The sequence below is a fragment of the Polypterus senegalus genome, chromosome 8 (genome assembly GCF_016835505.1).
Source record: "Polypterus senegalus isolate Bchr_013 chromosome 8, ASM1683550v1, whole genome shotgun sequence".
Lineage (NCBI taxonomy): Eukaryota > Metazoa > Chordata > Cladistia > Polypteriformes > Polypteridae > Polypterus > Polypterus senegalus.
The window spans coordinates 55,757,736-55,780,733 of NC_053161.1; the positions used below are offsets into that span (position 1 = coordinate 55,757,736).

Sequence of the window (22,998 nt, forward strand, 5' to 3'; positions counted from 1 at the left end):
GCATGTTTGTTGCGGACGCGAATTGCTGTATGTAGCGTGTAAAACAGTTTGCTATGGTGCACACGGTCGTGAGTCGTAACCGAAAGCTCGGTTTTTAAAGACTGCTTACTTCATTGTGTTTTAACCTCAGTTGTAAAGGATTGTTTTAAGGATCCCATGGGATACCCCTCGCAAACTGTTTTACATGCTACATATGGCGACTCACCTCCGCAAGAAACATGCCTCTATGAACAGTCAAGGTGGCTCGGAGGTAAATGAGGCCTCTAAGACAGACGAATATAAATGACGGCGTTCTTTTTGTGTCATCGCGCCCGAGTTGGTGGTCGTGGCTCTGCGAGTTGTCGTCGTATCCAATGGTCTTGGAGTTGGTGGGCGTGGCTCTGCGAATTGTTGTCGTATCCAATGGTCTTGGAGTTGATGGGCGTGGCTCCTCCCTGCGTGCGCCATAGGTGTCTTACTTGTCGGCGGCTTAGTGAATCCATGCCCTTTCCGGCGTGCTTTCCATGGGTGTCTTGCCTTAGTGAATTATATATATAGATAGATTCTAAAGGGTTCACAAACTTTCAAGCACAGCTGTAGATAGATAGACAGATAATAAAACCAGTTTCTTTATTTTGCTGTTTCAAGCACAGCTGTAGATAGATAGATAGACAGATAATAAAACCAGTTTCTTTATTTTGCTGATGTTAGGATGCTGAAAATTCTTTGTCATCTGAGAATTTCTGCAAATGACTTGACCTGGTGTTACATTTATAGTATGAGGTATACGAACAGAAGAGAAAAGGATACATAACGTGCACAATTTTTGTCTTATCTACATTTAATTGTTTTAACGTAATACCAAAGGTAAAGGCTGAAATGAATAAAGATTAGAAATCCGAAAATTTCCATATTCTTTGTAAATTAAAAGTATATAGTTCAGAGCTTGAATTTCATGAGTGGCTGAAATTTAATGATGAAAGCTTTAACTATCTTAAGATTCCTTTCTGAGCTGTACCTGCAACTGCAACAGCTTCTCTCTCCCAGTTTGGTGCCATGAGATTCTCTCTCTCACTCTTTGTTAGCGTTCCTGACTTTTTTTTTGTGTTCCCTCACATACTGCCCCATAACTCCTTGTGTGCAATACGTTTGCCACAGGTTGGGAAACACTGTTTTTTTACAGTTCTAGGTGTTTAAATAAACTTGTCAGTCTGATGCGAGGTCTTCATACAGTCTATAATGCAGAATATTTTTTAAATTGTTGAGTTCACAGTGCCATTTTCAAGGTAAACATCATTAATCAATGTGGGTTTGCAGAGCTCAGCATTTTACACTTGGAAGTCTTGTGTAAAATTTTGATGTCTTTGAGGTTAGAGCCACTTATTTTACTTGTCCCTCTGGTTGACCTCTGTGAATATTTTATATTTTTCATATGAAATTTCTTCCTTTTCGAATATATATATATACTAGCAAAATACCCGCGCTTCACAGCGGAGAAGTAGTATGTTAAAGAAGTTATGAAAAAGAAAAGGAAACATTTTAAAAATAACGTAACATGATTGTCAATGTAATTGTTTTGTCACTGTTATGAGTGTTGCTGTCATCAAGGATTTGATTATCATTATTTCTTTCAAGTTCATATTTGGAGGACGTGTTGTTTTGAAGTTACATTCCGTGCTTGTCAACCTTGTAACGATAACAGGTTTCATTCATCGAAGTGTTCACTACGCAAATCGCTACTCGTGAATGTAAGATGTTTAACAGGCATTCCCGGTATTAACTTGTGCTAAACGTACCATGGTGTAACGTAAGGGGAGCTGACTGTAAAAAGGCAAGGAGGCACATATTTTGAACGAAAAGGGAGAAAACAGCGAAGGAGCGGAAAAGTGAGAAGGAAGCAGCCAGCGGTAAAGCAAGGAAGACTTTGTAATAAGGACGGTTGGGTGCACGCATAAGGTGTAAAAATAAGATTGTTAAGCCTTATGATAATGTTCCCACACGGAGGATTTAGAGAGATGCACTGGGAGAAGTATAATCTGAACCTCTCTACAGTTTCGTTTATTTTTGGGTTGTAATGTTCATCAAATTTACTTATCATCTGGTCCAGTGGCAGACTGTGCATTTCACACCTAGGCCTTTAGTAGTCCTATGTCTGAATCAACCCACCCCTCAAAAACTAATTTATGGTTATAAAAACCATCTTAATATGCAGAAATACAGTATAAAGAGCCGCTGCATCGCAGATAGATAACTCCTGTAGCCACAATAAATGCCTTTATTGAATAGACAAACCAGGGGTGAACAAGTTCCTTTCTACTGCAGCTACACCCGCGACACATTAAAAAACATCAATAATAACTCATAAACTTGCAATATTATTTAGGAAAATCGCAACATTTTACTCACTAAAAATTCAGATTATTTGTAAACAAAATCCATCTTCCTCTCTTTCCTCAAAAACAGTTCAATTACTCTGTCGTACAGATTATCCGTGCGCTTCAGTTCCATCAAAAAGAGCCTTTCTATCGCCATCAAAGCTAATGCTGAAAGTCGAACCTGCCCTGTTGTATTTCTGGCATAAGTATTAATTCGCTTTAGGGCTGAAAATGTCCGCTCTACAGAAGCAGTGTACACGGGAATTTTCACCGCCAAATATACCAATGTGTACAGCTGCCCCATGCTCTCATTCAGATTTTTCTGATGAAGGAAGTCAAGGAGAACAGTGGGAGATTTTCCTGCAAAATCATCCATGGCATACATTACTGTCAGTTCTGTTTTTAGCCGAGATACATCAAAAAGTGCTCCGTGGCTCTGTGTTGAACTGGAGAAGGCTGCATGGGGGAAATTTTTCTTGTATTCCCAAAACTTCTGGGAGTTGAGGAGCATGACAAACATCAGTTTTTCGTGGTCTTGAAATCTGGTCTGTGTCTGGCAAATAATATTGTCCAGAATCCTACCATGGAGTTGGCGGTAGTGCACGCGAGGATCTTGCACTCTGAGCGCCTGCGGTGCGTTCAGTGGCCTCGCAGAGTTCCTCATATCGGCTTCTATCCAATCAATGGGTCTGAATATGGTGACGTTCCTGTACGCCTGTTAGAGGGCCCTACTGACACCAACTCAAAATCTGATTGGTTGAAGCAATAGTTTAATCGACATTTATTCTGTATTAGAGGATCTGCAGAATGGATTGTGAAGGCCTCTCTTCCTGGCAAAAAATGATGGCTGAAATGTGATTGGTTAAATGTTTTAATATGAAAATACATGTCTAGAAGTAGCACAACCATCGGAAAAGCTATGAAAGGAAGCGGACACACTATTTGGAATTATTTAATAAGTATTCATGGACAAAATATAATTAACATCAGTTTGTGATTCAGATTTTTTTTTAGGCCAGCAGAGAAGGCCTTGCAGGCCCTAATGGCCCACCACTCAAGCTCATGGTTAACTCATCAGGTCTTACATCACCGGTCAGTGCCTAACACAATTCTCTGCCGCTCTCTCCAATAAGATAACGGAATAATCTGACCTTAGTGTTTTCCTCAGCCTCCGGCATTGCAAGTTCTGTGTACTGTATAATGTGAACTCGTCCTTCCATGTTCTCCATGACTTTGCCAGGTCTTTAGCATCGAGGCTTTATACTCTGCGTCTTCTCATTAAACTTGTATCTCACGAATATCTTGTGTGATCTTGTGATGTCCACGGCTTTATTTAATTGTAGCTCAGAACTGGCACTTAAAAGTTTCTCTCGCACTTTCGCTGAGGGAGGTTTTCCGCAGTAGCTGCACTTATGAATATGCTAAGCACAGTCCTTCATCCGCAAATATTTACCTACTATGGGCAGGCACTCATTTATGTGGGAGGCGTGATGATGCGAGATGCAACTCCGCCTCACACGGCAACCGAACTGCAGGTTATGGTTGTATACAGTATATGGACGAAAGTAGGTTCCAGTTATGACCGTTATGCGTAGAATTTCGAAATGAAACCTACCTAACTTCTGTAAGTAAGCTGTAAGGAAAGAGCCTGCCAAATTTCAGCCTTCCACCTACACGGGAAGTTGGAGAATTAGTGATGAGTGTGTGAGTGAGTCAGTGTTTGAGTAAGTAGGTCAGTCAGTCAGTCAGTCAGTGAGGGCTTTGCCTTTTATCCATACTAATAAAAGGAAAAGCCCTCACTCACTCACTCACTCACTCATCACTAATTCTCCAACTTCCCGTGTGGGTGGAAGGCTGAAATTTGGCAGGTTCATTCCTTACAGCTTCCTTACAAAAGTATATATATATATCCCGATCTACATACTCGAATAATGGATACTTTATTCGCCATCAATGATTGTTTTGGTAAAGCCATACTCAGTGTATTCATTAGATGAACGGTAAAAGAGTAAGAGCGAGGGGAGGATGACTTATTGAGGCATGCAGGCTGTAGTGCGCGTCAACTCTATCTGAATTGCGCGATCACATTTGAAAAAATGTATCTTTTCAAGTTCTATTTAGTCCATATGTGTCAAACTCAAGGGCCGCGGGCCACATCCGGCCCGGCGTGTAATTATATCCGGCCCGCAAGATCATTTTATATACTGTATTATTGTTATTAATGGTCCGGGTATATAAAGCGCTGGTAACACAATAAACTACAGATCCCATAATGCAGCGCTTCAGCTGCCTTGCCGAACACTTACTGCGTTAATCAAGTCTAGCTTATGATGCTGCAAGTTATTGCGAAGCTAGCTCACACGATGCTGAAGAGAAAAGTTGATTCTGAAAATAGAGCCTTTAAAAACCGATGGGAGGCTGAGTATATGTTTACTGAACCCGTGTGTCTCATTTGTGGAGCTAATGTGGCTGTAATTACAGAATTTAATCTAAGACGGCACTATGAGACAAAACATCAGGGTAACCTGAAAGACCTGAATGCAATGCAGAAGATAGAGAAAGCAGAAGAATTAAATAAGAATCTGACACTTCAGTGGACGTTTTTACCCGTGCACAATCACAAAGTGATTTCAAGTGAAGCTGCTTTTATGGGAAACACAAATGCACCAGTGCAACTTGCCCCACTTTCCCTGTTGCCAAGAAATGTTGATCCAAGTCGTCACTACGGTGTTCCCAAATACGCATTTTGCTGATAAACTGAGCGCACTGAGTTTGCACGCCGCTTTGGTGACTTTGAAGAACAAAAAAAGTCCGTCTACATGCGGCTCGAACCTTGTGCATGTTTGGTAGCACATATCTGTGTGAGAAGCTCTTCTCAGTGATAAAGACTAACAAAACAGCACACAGGAGTCGCCTCACTGATGAGCACCTGCAATCCATCCTGAGAATCTCCACAACACAGAACCTCACACCAAACAGAAACGAACTTGTTGCCAAAAAGATGCCAGGCGTCCAGCTCTAAAATGACATATGAGCAAAGACAACTGAACGATTTGATTTGTTATTGCTGAAAGGAACACATTTTATTTATATTTCCAGGTTTTGTTATGCAGCATGTTCATATTTGAATTTGTATAATTTTGACAGGGTATATTTTTATGGAGAGCAAAATATTATAAGTTGTTTAAGGTTTGAGTTGATTTATTCAGAAATAATATTCCTGTCTGTTTTTACCATTCCTACCAAAGATATTTCTGTCGACTAAATAAAAATTCCTTCTATTTAAAATTTAAATAGAACTTGAACAAATACGATAGTTCATAATATCCACGCAGACTTGCACGTAAGAGCGGGACTCATCCGTTTTAACAAGCAGCGTACTGCACTGATACGAAATAGCTTTGTGTGTATATATGTAGATATGTATGTATATGTATATATATGTTTATATATGTGTGTGTGTATAGATATGTATATATATATGTTTATGTGTGTGTGTGTAAATATATATATATATATATATATATATATATATGACAGCAACACTCATCACTCACAACAGTGACAAAACAATTACATTGACAATCATGTTACGTTATTTTCAAAATGTTTCCTTTTCTTTTCATTGCTTCTTTAACACACTACTTCTCGCATTTCTGCGCGGTATTTTACTAGTTAGTATATATATATATATATATATATATATATATATATATATATATATATATATATATATATATATATATATATGTATATAAGTATGAAGGATAATTTTAGTCATTTTGGTGCATTTTCATTTTTGCAGAGACACAAATTCCAGTAGCATCCAATGAAGCTGGAAATATAAAGATCTAATAGAGATTTGCAACATTAACCAGCTATGGAAATAACTGTAAGACATTCAGAAATAATAAAGGATGCAGGAAAGAAAAAGAAACTAGCTGAAATAAATTGGGGTGATTCTTCACTTTTATATTAAACTAGCAAAATACCCGCGCTTCGCAGCGGAGAAGTACTGTGTTAAAGAAGTAATGAAAAAGAAAAGGAAACATTTTAATAATAACATAACATGATTGACAATGTAATTGTGTTGTCATTGTCATGAGTGCTGCTGGCATATATATATATATATATATATATACACACACACACACACATATAAACATATATATACACATATATATACATATACATACATATATACATATATACATATATATACACATATACAAATATATACATATATACATATATACAGATATATATATATTTATACACATATATATATACATACAAGTAGTGTGTTAAAGAAGTTATGAAAAAAAGGAAAAATTTTAAAAATAACGTAACATGATTGTTAATGCAATTGTTTTGTCATTGATATGAGTGTTGTTCTCATATATATATATATATATATATATATATATATATATATCTACAGATTATATATATATATATATATGTATGTATATATATATATATATATATATAGATAGATAGAGAGAGAGAGAGAGAGAGCAAAATACCCGCGCTTGGCAGCAGAGAAGTAAAAACAAAAGGAAACATTTTAATAATAACGTAACATGATTGACAAAGTAATTGTTTTGTCATTGTCATGAGTGTTGCTGGATATATATATATATATATATATATATATATATATATATATATATATATATATATATATATATATATATATGTATATATATACAGTGGTGTGAAAACTATTTGCCCCCTTCCTGATTTCTTATTCTTTTGCATGTTTGTCACATAAAATGTTTCTGATCATCATACACATTTAACCATTAGTCAAATATAACACAAGTAAATACAAAATGCAGTTTTTAAATGATGGTTTTTATTATTTAGGGAGAAAAAAAATCCAAACCTACATGGCCCTGTATGAAAAGTAATTGCCCCCTTGTTAAAAATAACCTAACTGTGGTGTATCACACCTGAGTTCAATTTCCGTAGCCACCCCCAGGCCTGATTACTGCCACACCTGTTTCAATCAAGAAATCACTTAAATAGGAGCTGCCTGACACAGAGAAGTAGACCAAAAGCACCTCAAAAGCTAGACATCATGCCAAGATCCAAAGAAATTCAGGAACAAATGAGAACAGAAGTAATTGAGATCTATCAGTCTGGTAAAAGTTATAAAGCCATTTCTAAAGCTTTGGGACTCCAGCGAACCACAGTGAGAGCCATTATCCACAAATGGCAAAAACATGGAACAGTGGTGAACCTTCCCAGGAGTGGCCGGCCGACCAAAATTACCCCAAGAGCGCAGAGACGACACATCCGAGAGGTCACAAAAGACCCCAGGACAACGTCTAAAGAACTGCAGGCCTCACTTGCCTCAATTAAGGTCAGTGTTCACGACTCCACCATAAGAAAGAGACTGGGCAAAACGGCCTGCATGGCAGATTTCCAAGACGCAAACCACTGTTAAGCAAAAGAACATTAGGGCTCGTCTCAATTTTGCTAAGAAACATCTCAATGATTGCCAAGACTTTTGGGAAAATACGTTGTGGACTGATGAGACAAAAGTTGAACTTTTTGGAAGGCAAATGTCCCGTTACATCTGGTGTAAAAGGAACACAGCATTTCGAAAAAGAACATCATACCAACAGTAAAATATGGTGGTGGTAGTGTGATGGTCTGGGGTTGTTTTGCTGCTTCAGGACCTGGAAGGCTTGCTGTGATAGATGGAACCATGAATTCTACTGTCTACCAAAAAATCCTGAAGGAGAATGTCCGGCCATCTGTTCGTCAACTCAAGCTGAAGCGATCTTGGGTGCTGCAACAGGACAATGACCCAAAACACACCAGCAAATCCACCTCTGAATGGCTGAAGAAAAACAAAATGAAGACTTTGGAGTGGCCTAGTCAAAGTCCTGACCTGAATCCAATTGAGATGCTATGGCATGACCTTAAAAAGGCGGTTCATGCTAGAAAACTCTCAAATAAAGCTGAATTACAACAATTCTGCAAAGATGAGTGGGCCAAAATTCCTCCAGAGCGCTGTAAAAGACTCACTGCAAGTTATCGCAAACGCTTGATTGCAGTTATTGCTGCTAAGGGTGGCCCAACCAGTTATTAGGTTCAGGGGCAATTACTTTTCACACAGGGCCATGTAGGTTTGGATTTTTTTCTCCCTAAATAATAAAACCATCATTTAAAAACTGCATTTTGTGTTTACTTGTGTTATATTTGACTAATGGTTAAATGTGTTTGATGATCAGGAACATTTTGTGTGACAAACATGCAAAAGAATAAGAAATCAGGAAGGGGGCAAATAGTTTTTCACACCACTGTACATATATACATACATGTGTACATATATACACACATATATACTATGGGGTGCCAAACAGGCAAATAAATTGATTTTGTGAATATATAAAGTCGGCGTCAGAATATATAAAATCAAAAATTGAATATATAAAGTCATCGCTGGAATATATAAAGTGAAAACTTGAATATATAAAGTCAGCGTCGGTATATATAAAGTCAGCGCTGGAATATATAAAGTCAAAACTTGAATATAGAAAGTCAGCGTCGGTATATATAAAGTAATTCCTGATTATATAAAGTCAACATCGGAGTATATAAACTCATTCCTGAATATATAAAGTCAAAGTCAAAATCTATTGATTGAAATGACTCTGAACTGAACTGTTAACAAAAAAGTATTCAGAAAAATAAATAAAAAAAACACTGTTCGGTTAATGTTTTGAAAATGATGCATGTGCCCTGCCCAGGATTGGTTCCTGCCTTGCACCCAGTGTTGGCTGGGATTGGCTCCAGCAGACCCCCGTGACCCTGTGGTCGGATTCAACGGGTTGGGAAATGGATGGATATTTCAGCGCTTACTTTATATATTCCGACGCTGACTTTATATATTGAAGTTTTGACTTTATATATTTAAGTTTTGACTTTATATATTCTAGCGCTTACTTTATATATTCCGAAATATTCCAACGCAGTCTTTATATACTCAGGTTTTGACTTTATATATTTGGGAATGACTTTATATATTCAAGTTTTGACTTTATATATACCGACGCTGACTTTATATATTCAAGTTTTGACTTTATTTATTCTGACAATGACTTTATATAATAAAGTTTTGACTTTATATAGTTAAATGTAGTCATCATTGCATAACTTTTTCTTTACCATAGAAATTTAAAGAATAAATTAAACTTCCATTCCTAACAAAGATATGGCGACTAAATAGAACCTACTTATATCCAAATTCGAGCTATTGAGCTGTCGCCTGCCTGCCTGAATAAGTCACCCTCGCTTCGCTCTTACTTTTTTACCGTTCATTTAATCATGGCTAGTGGCGGAAAAATTATAAAATAGAAGGAGGATTACACTCAGTATGGCTTTACCAAAACAATTATTGATGGTGAATAGATTATTCATAAAGCTTCAATTGGTGATCTGTTTTTCTGTGTTAACTTCATATTTTTTCATACTTCTTCTCAAACCAAGGGGGTGCGAGGGTAAAATGAATCGGGAAGCGCTGATCAATGTAATCGGTGTACCATGAAATCATGCATTGACATAAGTTGCTCTTTGCTTGTATTGCAAAGTGTGATTAAATGCGTGATTTTTTAACGCGTTATGGAGCACATGCATCGAAGCTTCTCAGCTGTGCTTGTGCTAAGAAAAGGAAACATTTTAAAAATAATGTAACACGACTGTCAATGTGACCTTTTGTAAGTAGTGCCTAGAGGATTCAGTGAGGAGAAACTGTAGAGACAGCGTGTGTATTAATTTGTGGATTTTTCTGTGACTATTTGGTGGCAGCGTCACAAAGTCGCTTCCGTAACACTGCGTGCGTTAGCTGCGGAGCTCAGCTCAAAGCGAAATGAGGTGAATGGGAAGGGAGTTGATGACGTGACTCCCCCACCCGCCTTAACTGTTAATCCCCCACAAACACAGTCTCTTGGAATTTGCATAAGCACAGCCCTTCACCAGCAATTTTAACTTAGTTACAAAGTGATCAAAACTCTCGTTCATATCCTGCGTCCTCTCATTAAACTTGTATCCCGCATTACCCGTGGGCATGACAAACGCCAGCGGCAGCTTGTCTATGAACTTATTTTAAACTTTAGGTTTACACCTTGCTTTGTTTCCGAAGTAGCAACACTCATGAATATGGTTGTATATGTCATTCGCTCGCTTCTTATTGTTTCGCTGCCTCCTCAATTGTATAATGCATGTTTTCTTCAGCGCTTTTTGGAGCTCTTCCTGGTTTTCTACGCACTGCGTTGACAAGTCAGTTCACTTGATTACGTAGGAGGCGTGATGATGTCACATGAAACTCCGCCCCCCACGGCTTTCGAGCTCAACTCCATTACAGTAAATGGAGAAAAATAGGTTCCAGTTATGACCATTACGCGTATAATTTCGAAATGAAACCTGCCCAACTTTTGTAAGGAAGCTGTAAGGAATGAGCCTGCCAAATTTCAGCCTTCTACCTACACGGGAAGTTGGAGAATTAGTGATGAGTCAGTGAGTGAGTCAGTGAGGGCTTTGCCTTTTATTAGTATACTGTAGATTGATATTATCTAAACAGAAATAAGGAAAAGATAAATAATTTTATAATGGAAGCCTGTCACTGATGACAAATGATGTTTTTTTTCAAAAATGTTAAAATATTCAAGGGTCGAATCATGATTTCTTAAGATTTTTAACAGGGCAGTCAGAAAATGAATTAAGCTGCAGCTGAGGCCTACCCAGGCACCATCAGAAAAGGCTACTATTCTTTCTTCAGGACCTCAGATTGAAGTTATGTCACATTTTGTGTTTTTCTAATAAAATCTAATCTATATATTTTGAAATAATATGCATGAAAATACAGTATTTATATTCTTCAACAATACTTAATACATAATATTATAACCAATCAGTTTCTCTAATTACTTGCCTCCATTGGTGTTTTAAAGTTTTTTTTATTAAACAATTATGTAAAGTGACAAATAGATTAAGCTGTACTTAGTGGAATCTCAAGTACTTGGGTGGCTTAGGTATTTATGTGACTAAACACCTTCCCCAATTTGCATATGTTTATTAATTATTCTAAATCAGTACTTTCTATCAACTTTAAGTGAGGTGTAAGAGTGAATTTCCCTCTGACATTTACTTTTATTGCTGTTACCATGGTAAACTCCTCGATTAAATAAAGGTAATTCATACTTAGACTGGTATGGTGTACAACTACAGCTTTAAATAGTGCTTGGTTATAATCAAGAAAATACTCCTTCCTCAAGTTCCATAGTTAAAGGAAACATCACTAATATGTACAGGACAATGATGAGATTTGGCTTCATATGTAACATACTGTTATTTAGTATATAAATGGATGAATCAGGGTTGCCACATGTGTAGCTCCTAACAGCTAAACATACGTTTATGCTCAAGCCATCAGCATCAGGGCTGCGGCATACTTCACAATATGCTGTTTGTTTACATTACAAGCAATAAATCCTACTTTAGTTTTATTTAATGATGTGTACTTCTTTTAGAGTACAGTACTACATCTGTTGTTTAGACTTGTAAATCATATATAATCATCCTGCGCCTGAGTGCTGCAAAGGTGCTTCATGTGTGGAGAAACACACATAACAAAAAAATAGAAGAAAATATAATCAAAGAGAACTTTTACAATCGTTTGTATGCCAAGAGAAAAAATTGATACAGCTGTCTGCTTGCATATTATGCATTCCTTTCATTATCTCCATATGTATATAATGAGTGCAGTGGGTGCATTTAGACATATTGTGTTTACAAGATATGTCTCCCTGGCATTGCTCCGTTTTAATTGGAGTTAGAAACAATAATTTGCTCGGATCTCCAAAATCTGGCAGTTGTGCAACAGATTTGGACCATCAGATCACCCTCAAAGTCACAAGGCATTAAAGAGACAAAAACACATCTCATAGATAAGGGCTCATACAAAAAAACACTTTTAAAGGCTAATTATGTCTAAATGTCAAATGGTTACCCGATTAACCTAAAAATTTTTTTTTTGGGAGTGTCAGTGTAAATCAGTTTAGTTATGGCATTATGCAAATGTCTGTGATACCTTGCCCTTGCACTGGCTATTTACTGTACATGCTATCTGAAAAACTCAACTGTGTATTAAATGAGCTGTCCTTTATAATGCACAACATGTGATATGATTAAAACTGAACAGCAAACATATAATGTATATTCTCTTCAAATATTCTATAGTTTAATTTCACATAAAGGAACAATTGACATAGTCTGGTTCTGTGATGAAGCATGTTAGGATCTGGGGCGATGAGCAGTTTTAACTGTATAAATACGGCCAAGGCACTTGGACTCTGGAAGTGTGCATGGTGGTGTGGCACTAAAGGTTGATGGGGTCATTCAGGTGCAGACGTGTGTGGTTCGGTTGATTGCCTCATTAACGCTCATGGGGTTAGTAATCAGAGCACCTGCATCCCAAGCAATATAAAGTGGTTCCTGGGCAGGAAAGGTAGACAGATATGAAAAAAATATTAAAAAACAAAGACAGACAAAGAAAATGGCTAGAAAGAAACATGAAGGAGCTGATGATTTTGTGGGACTCAATGGTGCTGGTTCAGTGAGAAACTGCTCCACTGAGTGATAGCCAGAGTGGAGCAGACCTGGGTGGAAGGTACAGAGAAAGAGAGTGCAGCAAACAAGGCAAGTGCTGGTGGCCAGGAGCTATTTGGACTTAGATTACTAGAGCACCACTGGAGGCAAGAATGGGAGTACTGGAACACCAAACTACAAGGCAAGTATCCATGGCCACGAGGATAGCTGAGCCTAGATAGCCAAGTGAATGAGCAGAACTCCAACCTTGCTTTGTTTTAATGGACCAGAATTTCCTTTAATTACCTTTTATTTGTCTTTTATCCTCCACATGAACTTCTATTTTTATTGTACTTTATTTTTTACCTAATGGAAGGAGCACTGCATTTGTTATGTACTGTAAAATTACTATTGCACTTTGTACAGGTACCTTCAAATGCACCAAATGTGAAAACAATTATTTAAGAAACAGTTTGCTTGTCATTGCAATCAAACCAATGCATCTTTTAAATGGATTATAACAAGAATGTGCAGGCAATGCCTCCACCTAAGACCGAGTTTGCCCACTCGTACTCCTAACTTTAACTTTAAGGACCTGTAATAAGAAATTATCAGTGATGAGCGAGCATGCTCGGCCGAACATGTGTTCGGCTCGAGCATCACTATGCTCGGAGCATGGCGCTACTCGAACGAGCACCACATGTGCTTGTGCGCCATGCTCGAGTCTCTGCCCCGCAAGTTTCGCGGGTTGGAGACAGCCAGTCAAGGGGCAGGTAAGTACTGCCCTCACTGTAATGCCAGTAGCCATGTCAGGTGCTGGCATTACAGTGATTGGCTGGCCGGAACACGTCATCGGGTGCTATATATGCAGGCACTGTCATATAATGTTTTAGAGCACCAGCTCACCTGCAGGCACTGGCATATAATGTTTTAGAGCGTAATTTTTCCTGTAAAATTGATTTTTGGGGGGGGCTTTGGGCGTGTTTTTGTCAGTTAGTAAAAGTGGCGTACAATTAGGACAAACTGGTTCCCAGCAGCGACTTGGGAGTCCAAGATGCATCCAGACATCGTCCCCATGCTGTTCCCGGTCCATTTGGGTGGTGTTTCTGTCACTTTCTGACCTTTTCCAATGGACCAGGCACCCTCCCCTCTTCAGAGCAGGGGGTGCCTGGTTGTCTCCCATTGACTTACATTATACTCGGGTACTCGGTAGAGCACACGAACATCGCGATGTGTTCGGACCGAACACCCGAGCACCCAAACACTTTGATGCTTGCTCATCACTAGAAATTATACCATCCGTGTTGTTATATTCTATTACGTTAATAAAAACATCCATCCATTTTGTAACCCATTCATCAAGTTAAAGGTTAAATAAAGAGAGTATCCATTGAAGAAGCAATAGGCACAAGATTTTACAAATATGCAAATGTTACATTTACTTACCTCTCTCCATTCTTTGTTTCCGAGTGCTTGAGTATAAAGAACACAAACTGGAAGAAAATAATCAAAAAAGTCACGTCAGACATTCAGTTGAGAAAAACAATAATGCCTTAATTTATATACAGTAGCCAATTTTGAAAATTGTTTTATAGAAATCCATTTTCTTTGAACAAGAGTAGAGAAAACTGGTTAAAAGAGTTGTTTAAGTTTAAATAGTGAATCAGATTAATCTAAACCACTGGGCTTTTTCACAAGTTGAATTGAAAGGTCTTTTACACTATCATTTTGAGCTAGGCTTTCATTGTACAGACAGTAGGTTTTTTTCCACTTATTATACTTTACAAGATAAATTAGCAAGCTGGGTCTACTAGATGGAGGACCTTGAACAGAGTTTTCAATCTACTGGTGACTGCTAATGAGCTTTTTTATTTTTTTTATTCTGTATGCTATGTTTAAGTTGAAACATTAACCAGATAAGATGATTACTCATGCTCAAAATGGCATTGCCCCTGCCATATTACTCTCTCGACTTCTGTTTATCCAAAACAGCTGCTCTGTCTTAAATTGTTTGATATTGAACAAGCAAAAAGTCAGAAGCATGTACATTCCCATATGCAAATTGCAAAAGCAATTGTGGTAATTAAGTCGCATAGAGAAGGCAACGTGTTGTTCTCCACTGGACCAGATTCTACATTTCTATATTTGTGTTATCCATTCTACACCCTGAGCACAAATATAGTCAACTAACCAACCCGTGGCGTAGCATATGCTGAATAATTAGGACACTTTTTAAATGATTTTTAAGCACAGAGGAAAAAATAAACATTTGAAAAATCCGTAATTTAATAAACCACCAAGAAAAGTAACATAGCAAAAATGCACGCTACGAACCAACATACAATTGTCCGTGACTGAAAACCGGAGAAGCGCCGTAGCAATTTCTCCTTCCAAAGCGAAGGACGGGGTTGAATGGCGCTCGTTCAGTGCGCACTGCCCGCTTATGTGCCCGCCCCCAACTCCCTACCTGAGTCACTTTCGTCTGTGTACAGTCCACACGCACCTGTGAGTGACGTTGACTGTTAATTTTCCAAAAACGCCTCAGTCGGTTTCCACGTTGATTTTTCATTGTTCTTTGCGGTTCTGGCTGCTTTTTTTTTTATATAATCCACCAAGTCACCCGACCATGGGGGGCTTTACAAAGGGCAGGGACGTAATCAGTGCGAGCGTATGACCCGCACGTACTGGGAATTTCTCGTTCGTGGGGAACAATTGGAAGCCACGGTCTCCATCACGAATGGGGTTCAACGGCTTACCCACGCCTCCGCGCCGGGTAGACACACGTTGATCCATTCAGTGTAGCGCGTGCACTACCGGACATACAAGTGCATCACAGACCTGTTAATGCTCAATCTCACGTGGCTGAAAGCCATTTGTCCCTCTAAGAATTTGGACGCCGACCGCTGTTGGGTCGTGTAACTATTTAGCAGGCGGATTCTCGTTCGTTTTCGGAAATAACCAGCCAAATCGCTCCACCAACTAAGAACTGCCATGCACCAACACCCACATAATAGAGAAAGAGCTATCAATCTGTCAATCCTGTCCGTGTCCGGGCCGGGTGAGGTTTCCTGTGTTGAGTCAAATGAAGCGAAAGGCTCCACACCTGGTGGTGCCCTTCCGTCAATTCCTTTAAGTTTCAGCTTTGTAACCATACTCCCCCCCTGAACCCAAAGACTTTGGTTACCCGGTTGGCTGCCCGGCAGGTCATGGGAATGACGCCGGATCGCCTGTTGCAGGGCCTGCATTGGTGAAGCAGGTGAGACGGTAATGAAACAGAGGCACAGGGCCTATTGGTTTTTAAAGACTGCTTCCTTCATTGGGTTTTAACCAATGCACGGAACGAACCAACACACAATCGTCCGTGCGGCGCTCAGGGTGGAACGGGAGGAGAGGAGAAGGACATCCACTCCGTTCCCTCCGTCATGCTAGTCTGCTGATTTCTCATTCAGTATACACTGCCTGCTCATGTGCCCACCTCCAACTCGTCACTCGAGTCGTGTTCATCTTTGTACAGTCCAGATGCACCTGTGACTCACGTAGACTTTTCATTACTCTGTGCGGTTTTGGCTGCCTTTCTATATATAATCCACCAAGACACCCGACCACGGTGGGAGGGGGGTGTGTACAAAGTGCAGGAGTATCTAAGAAAACGCATGTTTGTCGCGGATGCGAATTGCTGTATGTAGCGTGTAAAACAGTTTGCTATAGTGCACGCGGCCGTGCGTCGTAACCGAAAACTCGTTTTTTAAAGACTGCTCACTTCATTGTGTTTTAACCTCAGTTGCAAAGGAACGTTTTAAGGATCCCATGGGATACCACTCGCAAACAGTTTTACACGCCGCATATGGCGATTCACCTCCGCAAAAAACATGCCTCTATTAACAGTCAACGTGGGTCGGAGCTGCATGTGACCTCTACGACAGACGATTATAAATGACGCCGGTTTTTCTGTGTCGTCGCGGCTCTTTGAGTTGTCGTCGTATCCAATGGTCTTGGAGTTGGTGGGCGTGGCTCCTTCCTGTGTGCGCCATAGGTGTCTCACTTGTCGGCGGCTTAGTGAATCCGCTTTCCATAGTTGTCTTGCCTTAGTGAATTATATGTATAGATGACAGTGAAATACAAACACAACCAGCCAAATCATACCTAAATAAATGGTATAGGCATAGACTGACAGCAGTGGAAAAAAAGATACCAAAAATACATATCTTCTCTTGGCTTAGTTTAGAAGCCTATTGCAATGATTAGCGCAGAGAGAGTTAGGAAAAATTATAAAAAGAAAATAGAGTATTTAAGAAGACTGGGATGCATTTTTGGAAAGGAAGATGTTATGAGGGTTGTCAAAAAGTTTCCCTTTAACAATGATATTAAAAAAAGAGATTTTAAATTTTTCACACAGCTTTAACGATCATATTGTTAATGACAGACTTGTATATTATCGAAGAAGAGCTTTAAAAACAATTGCAAGCATTAGCATCTGGGGCAAGAAATTAATCACAGCAGTTTGACTCTTTAAGCAGAAATTCAAAAATATGTTACTCTTTGGCACATTTTGTTGTAGGTAACATCGCCTCTACTTTACCTCTAAAATTGCTTATGTATCCCAAAATGCCATAACTGACAAAATCAAGTTGAAAAGTATTTTTTATATACTGTGTGCATCCACCCTGACACAATTGCAATGAAAAGGCAGGAATAGGACTTTTTGTGTCGAAACTATAGTGTTCTGAGAAGTGAGCTCACAATAGCCAAAGCAATGGACCGCTTATGGAACACATTAATAAAAACACAGCATGGGATACATTCAGTAGTGCAGTCATGATTGCACAGTTGCCCAGAAAAATGAAACCAAGGTGAGTCACTATATGCAGTAAGAACATGAAAAAAAATGTTTACCAAAAATGAAATAATATAACGTGGGAAATGTCATAAACTTGGGTAGGAGGGTGGTACGGTGTCCAGAGCTTCAGCCTTACAGCTCAAAGACTTTCTTCGATTGCTCTGTGGCACTTGTACATTATCACTGTGTTCTTTTTTGTGAGTAATGTAGTTTCCATATTTCAGTAATGTGCAAGGTTAATGACTCTGCTGTGTGCGTTTGACTTTATCCTTGAATTGACTGGTGCCCCATTCAAAATCAGGTCTAGTTTTTACCCCAATTCTGCTGATCTGACTTTGGGCTCCCCACAACTGTATATTCAAAAATAGTTAAGAAAACAGATACAGGAAAGATGCAGGATACGCATGGTTGAAACTCCTAACACAAAATGAACCAAAATAAATTACAGCAAGACTTGTATTAATCACATAACAGGGAAATATACAAAATAAAAAAGCTGTAAAACACTCAACATGATTTTAATTGCTTTTCTTCTGAATATATTATATTTTATCATAACAAAAATAAATTCCTTCTGACAACAAAAGCTATTATGTCTTATATGCAACACAGAACAAAAAAAGCAGGAACAGAGTGGGCTGATGAACAAAAATAAAACACAGTAGTGAATTCATGCTGTGAAAAGATTCTTTCCAGCAATGTTGTAAAAACCCACAGCTGAAATGCAATATCCGTGATATGCAGGACAGTTTCACTAACACTTTATATTGACATGCCATTTACTATCAGAAACATGCAGTCTGAAGTCATTTTATTAACAGTTTTGATTTATTTCTCTTAATTAACATCTCAGCCTTAATACTGTCCAAAACTGAAAAGAAAAAGGACCTTTAACAGGGCAATATAAAGGAGGTGTGCACTAGCTCAAACTCATTCATACAGTATTACTGGGTAATAAAATGTCCGGTAGGAGAACCACTTACAGTTTATATTCCTGTTTATATCCAGTAATTCTGTAAGGTCTGCATGACTGAATTTTGCTAAACATTTACTATTGGCTGCTGCCAGGTCTGATAAGCAAAAGCATTAACTCTTGTGGATTAGCGGATACATATTTAGTTTTTATCCAGATTTCTTTCTATTTGTTGAGTAGGAAATATATGATTTGAAGCCAAGCAACTTTTGATCTAATGGAAGGAATTTGAAATTTGAAGTATAATTTAAAATAAATACATGCTAAATTTTGTTTTCCATCAAGTTTGTACTAAATAATTTGTGTTTTTTTTTTCTTTCCTGTCTAATAAAAATATTGTTTACTTTGAAATTTCAAACTATTTCACAATACTTCATGTCAAAAAGCTTTGCTAAAATTTCTCCATTCTCTTTCAAAGACAGGAAAATGCAGTTCACTTGCATTGACACTGAAGGGGAAAACCAGTATTGCACACTTTTCTAAAGCTATTTCAATTATTAAAAATAAAGTGACAGAAAAAGAATATGTTTCACTTATATCATAATCCACACACCTAAAGTAGAAAAACCTAAAGAAATTTGTAACAAAAGGAAGCAGAAGAGACCTGTAGAAGGATACTCTCCATATTTCAGACTTAGAATATTCACTAAATGCTGACGGCATGCTATACGCTGCTTTTGAACAATTAATCTGGTCAGGGTTATTGGTTTATAGGGTCATTAATTGCCTAAATGATCTGCTGTTAGAAAAAATTTTACCACACTATAAAATTTTGTGTGTTCTTTCATTTTTATATCTGTTCATGCAGTCTAATTCATTCAAAAATTTTTGTAATGTCATAATCTCAGAGTTACATTAATCTTCATAAAAACAAATATATGCTTTTTGTAATTGCCAAAGAAATAGACAATAACATTGTTTTAAAGTAATATGCTTTTCATTAATAGAGAACACTTTTTAGTCATGCTAGCATATGAGCTAGCATCTAATTTATTAAAAACTATTAATTATAATATGCTTTTTAAAGGGGGTAGGCATGTTTTGAAAATAACTTGCAATAAACTAGCAACTCATTTAGGGCTGGTTTTCACATTGGGTCTAATGCGAATGGCATAATCAAAAGCACTCCTGTTTTATAAACTGATAAGCAGGCTCGAAAATAGATAGACAGATGGATATATACTGTAGACAAGAATGCAAGTTATTTACAGAGTGGCAGTTTGTGACAGAGTAGATAACATAATGTACTACAGATGACAATTCCATCCATTGACTCACAGCGTGACACTGAACAAGGTAATGAATCTACTTGCACTCTAACAACAGAAACAAATCATACACAGATACTGAAACCAAGTGGCTTAGGATGATGTTCACAGCAAAAAAGAAATATATCAAATAAAATCTTTGTATAAATACACATGATGAAAACAAATGATATTAAAATGTATAGAAACTAAATACAATCAACATGCAGTACCAAAAGTTTCTTTTATGAGACCAAACTAAAGGTTTTCAAGGGAGTCTATTTCGGTCATGTCTTTCAATACAAAATAATTAATAAGGAGCAATTCAAAACAGGGCAGCATGGTGGCACAGTGGTAGCGCTGCTGCCTCACAGTAAGGAGACCTGGGTTTGCTTCCCGGGTCCTCCCTGCATGAAGTTTGCATGTTCTCCCCGTGTTTGCTTGGGTTTCCTCCGGGCGCTCCGCTTTCCTCCCACAGTCCAAAGACATTCAGGTTAGGTGCATTGGTGATCCTAAATTGTCCCTAGTGTGTGCTTGATGTGTTTGTGTGTGCATCTGCCCTGCGGTGGGCTGGTGCCCTGCCTGAGGATTTGTTCCTGCATTGCGCCCTGGGATTGGCTCCAGCAGACCCCTGTGACCCTGTGTTAGGATATAGCAGGTTGGATAATGACCAGGTACTAGTTTGCTGTTTTACATTTTAATTTAAAAATTGATGCAAGTTATATCAATGTTTTATGTTACTGCCCACTCTTCCATCCAATTTCTAAGTCATCTATTGAGTTCAATGTTAAGAGACCAGAGCCTATACATGCAGCATGCAGAAGAAGACAGGATCCAGCACTGGACAGAGTGGGTGCCTGCTGGTGGGCACGAGCACATGCAGACCAGGTTCCACTCATAGCAGGTCAGGTTAGAATTTCCTGCTAATGTAACATACAAAAAAAAAAACACAAGAGATAAGGCAAAAGCATATGAACTCCATTCAGGTAGTCCAAGGGAGGATTTTCATACTAGGGACTTCACAGTTGTGAGACGCCAACCCTATCAACAGTACTGCTGTACTGCAAACATGTAATTGCATGCTAATTTAATGAAAGTCATCTATAATATTTAGGTGGGAGTGTTTCTCTTTCTACATTGTCACACACGTGCGATTAGGAGGGAGCTGAGTGGACCAAGTGGAGGTAATTACCGCCAGGCCAGGGGGTGGACAGGTGCACTAAACCAACTTCTGTTATCTCTGCAGGCCAAATACAGTAAAACCTGCCTGATTTAACGTCACTTTCAGTTCCTGCGCCACAATGTATGTCACTTCCGGTTCTGGCGCAAGATGACATCACTTCTGGGCTTTTCCTCAGTCAAATCAGTTCAGTCTGGAACTTGACCTATGCACATCAGTGCTCATTACAAGACCCTTTTTCTGTGTGTTGAGACTATTTCTTTCACAACATATAGGAAAGAAATCCTAACATATTACATACATAACTGGATATACAGTGCCTTTCAAAAGTGTTCAGACCCTTGATCAATTCTCTAATTTTATGGAATTACATATCATATCACATTTACAAAATGTGTAAATTATATTTCTTGAAAATGTTATTTTCTGTTGTAAAAAATTTTCCTCAGTATTCTAAATCTATGTATAAATCTTTCTTCACTAGCCAATTCTGAATGTATGCATCTTTATGTTTTCCCTTCTCAAGTCCATTTACAGTTAGGCATTACAAGTGTAAATTAGCCATACAAAATCATGTCTTTATGTGTCTTTATTTCCATGTTTCGTCTAACATCCAATTCCATCTTGTCTTGTCTATCTTGTATATGCTTCCTGTGTAAGAGGGAATCAATGAAGACCTCAGTGTTAACATTAGCAGTGCACTATTTGTAATGTATGTATTAATAAAACACATTTCATTTGTCATTCCAAGAGATGGTGCATCACAAACATTTGTAGCAATAAAATTATTTCTTAATGAAAAATGGAAAAGTATGTACACTTGATGAGCCTCAATTAGAGTAAAACATGTCATGCACTCTTTGTATCATTTGGCAAGTACTATATATTATGTCTATGATCTGCTTCTTGCAAATGAGAGGGTGTGGTGGATGTCTGCCGACTGGCTCACCAACCACAAGCAAAATCAGTGAATTAATTCAATGTAAGTCAATTTTCGTTTATTACAAGACATTTCAAACAATTCTTTTGTCTTGTATAGTTTTCCTGCATTGCATTAAAAGTTGCATAATTAGATCTGGACCACCCTATATATATATATATATATATATATATATATATATATATATATATATATATATATATATATATATATATATATATATATATATATATATACAGTCCCTGACAAAAGTCTTAAGCTTGTGTACAAATTGACCTGAAGTGCCGCTAAAATATATTTCTAATCAAGATTTTGTTACAAGAAATTTTAATCCCATCAGCTTTTGTAATAATGTTTCAGTGCAAAACGAAACTGACAAAAAGTATTCTAATATTCACAGCTTGGTAAAGCCCATTGAGTCAATTTTTGGCAAGACATAAGTGTTGTTGCTTTGTCATATGAGCTTCACCTGTGACTAATAATGGATCAATTAGGACTCAGGTGTGTATAAAAAGAACCCCAGTACACTAGACCTTCACATCAACTGCAACTAGACCTCTGCAAACATGCCTAAGATTCACCCTGAGACTAAAGTGTTGATTATCAAGAGGCTGAAGACCAAATCCACTGCTGATGTGGCAAACACCTTCAATGTGTCTCAGCGTCAAGTTCAGAGGATAAAAAAAAGATTTGAAGAGACTGGAGACGTTTTTGACAAGCCCAGGTCAGGAAGACTCCGCAAGACAACTGCTCGAGAGGACCGTTTGTTGGCTCGTAAATCCAAGGCCAGCCCATTTTCCACTGCAGCAGAGCTCCACGAGACCTGGTCACCTGAAGTTCCTGTGTCAACCAGAACAGTTTGTCAGAT

At 38.1% G+C, this 22,998-nt stretch overlaps 1 protein-coding gene across 1 annotated transcript in view; it reads right to left on the reverse strand.

Moving 5' to 3' along the window:
* Positions 1-22,998, reverse strand: part of LOC120533951 (copine-8) — a 780,386-nt gene that overhangs the window by 485,950 nt on the left and 271,438 nt on the right. Inside the window, exon 3 of the mRNA XM_039761099.1 lies at positions 14,400-14,446. Coding sequence (XP_039617033.1) covers positions 14,400-14,446 — 47 coding nt within the window. The remainder of the gene's footprint in view (positions 1-14,399; positions 14,447-22,998) is intronic.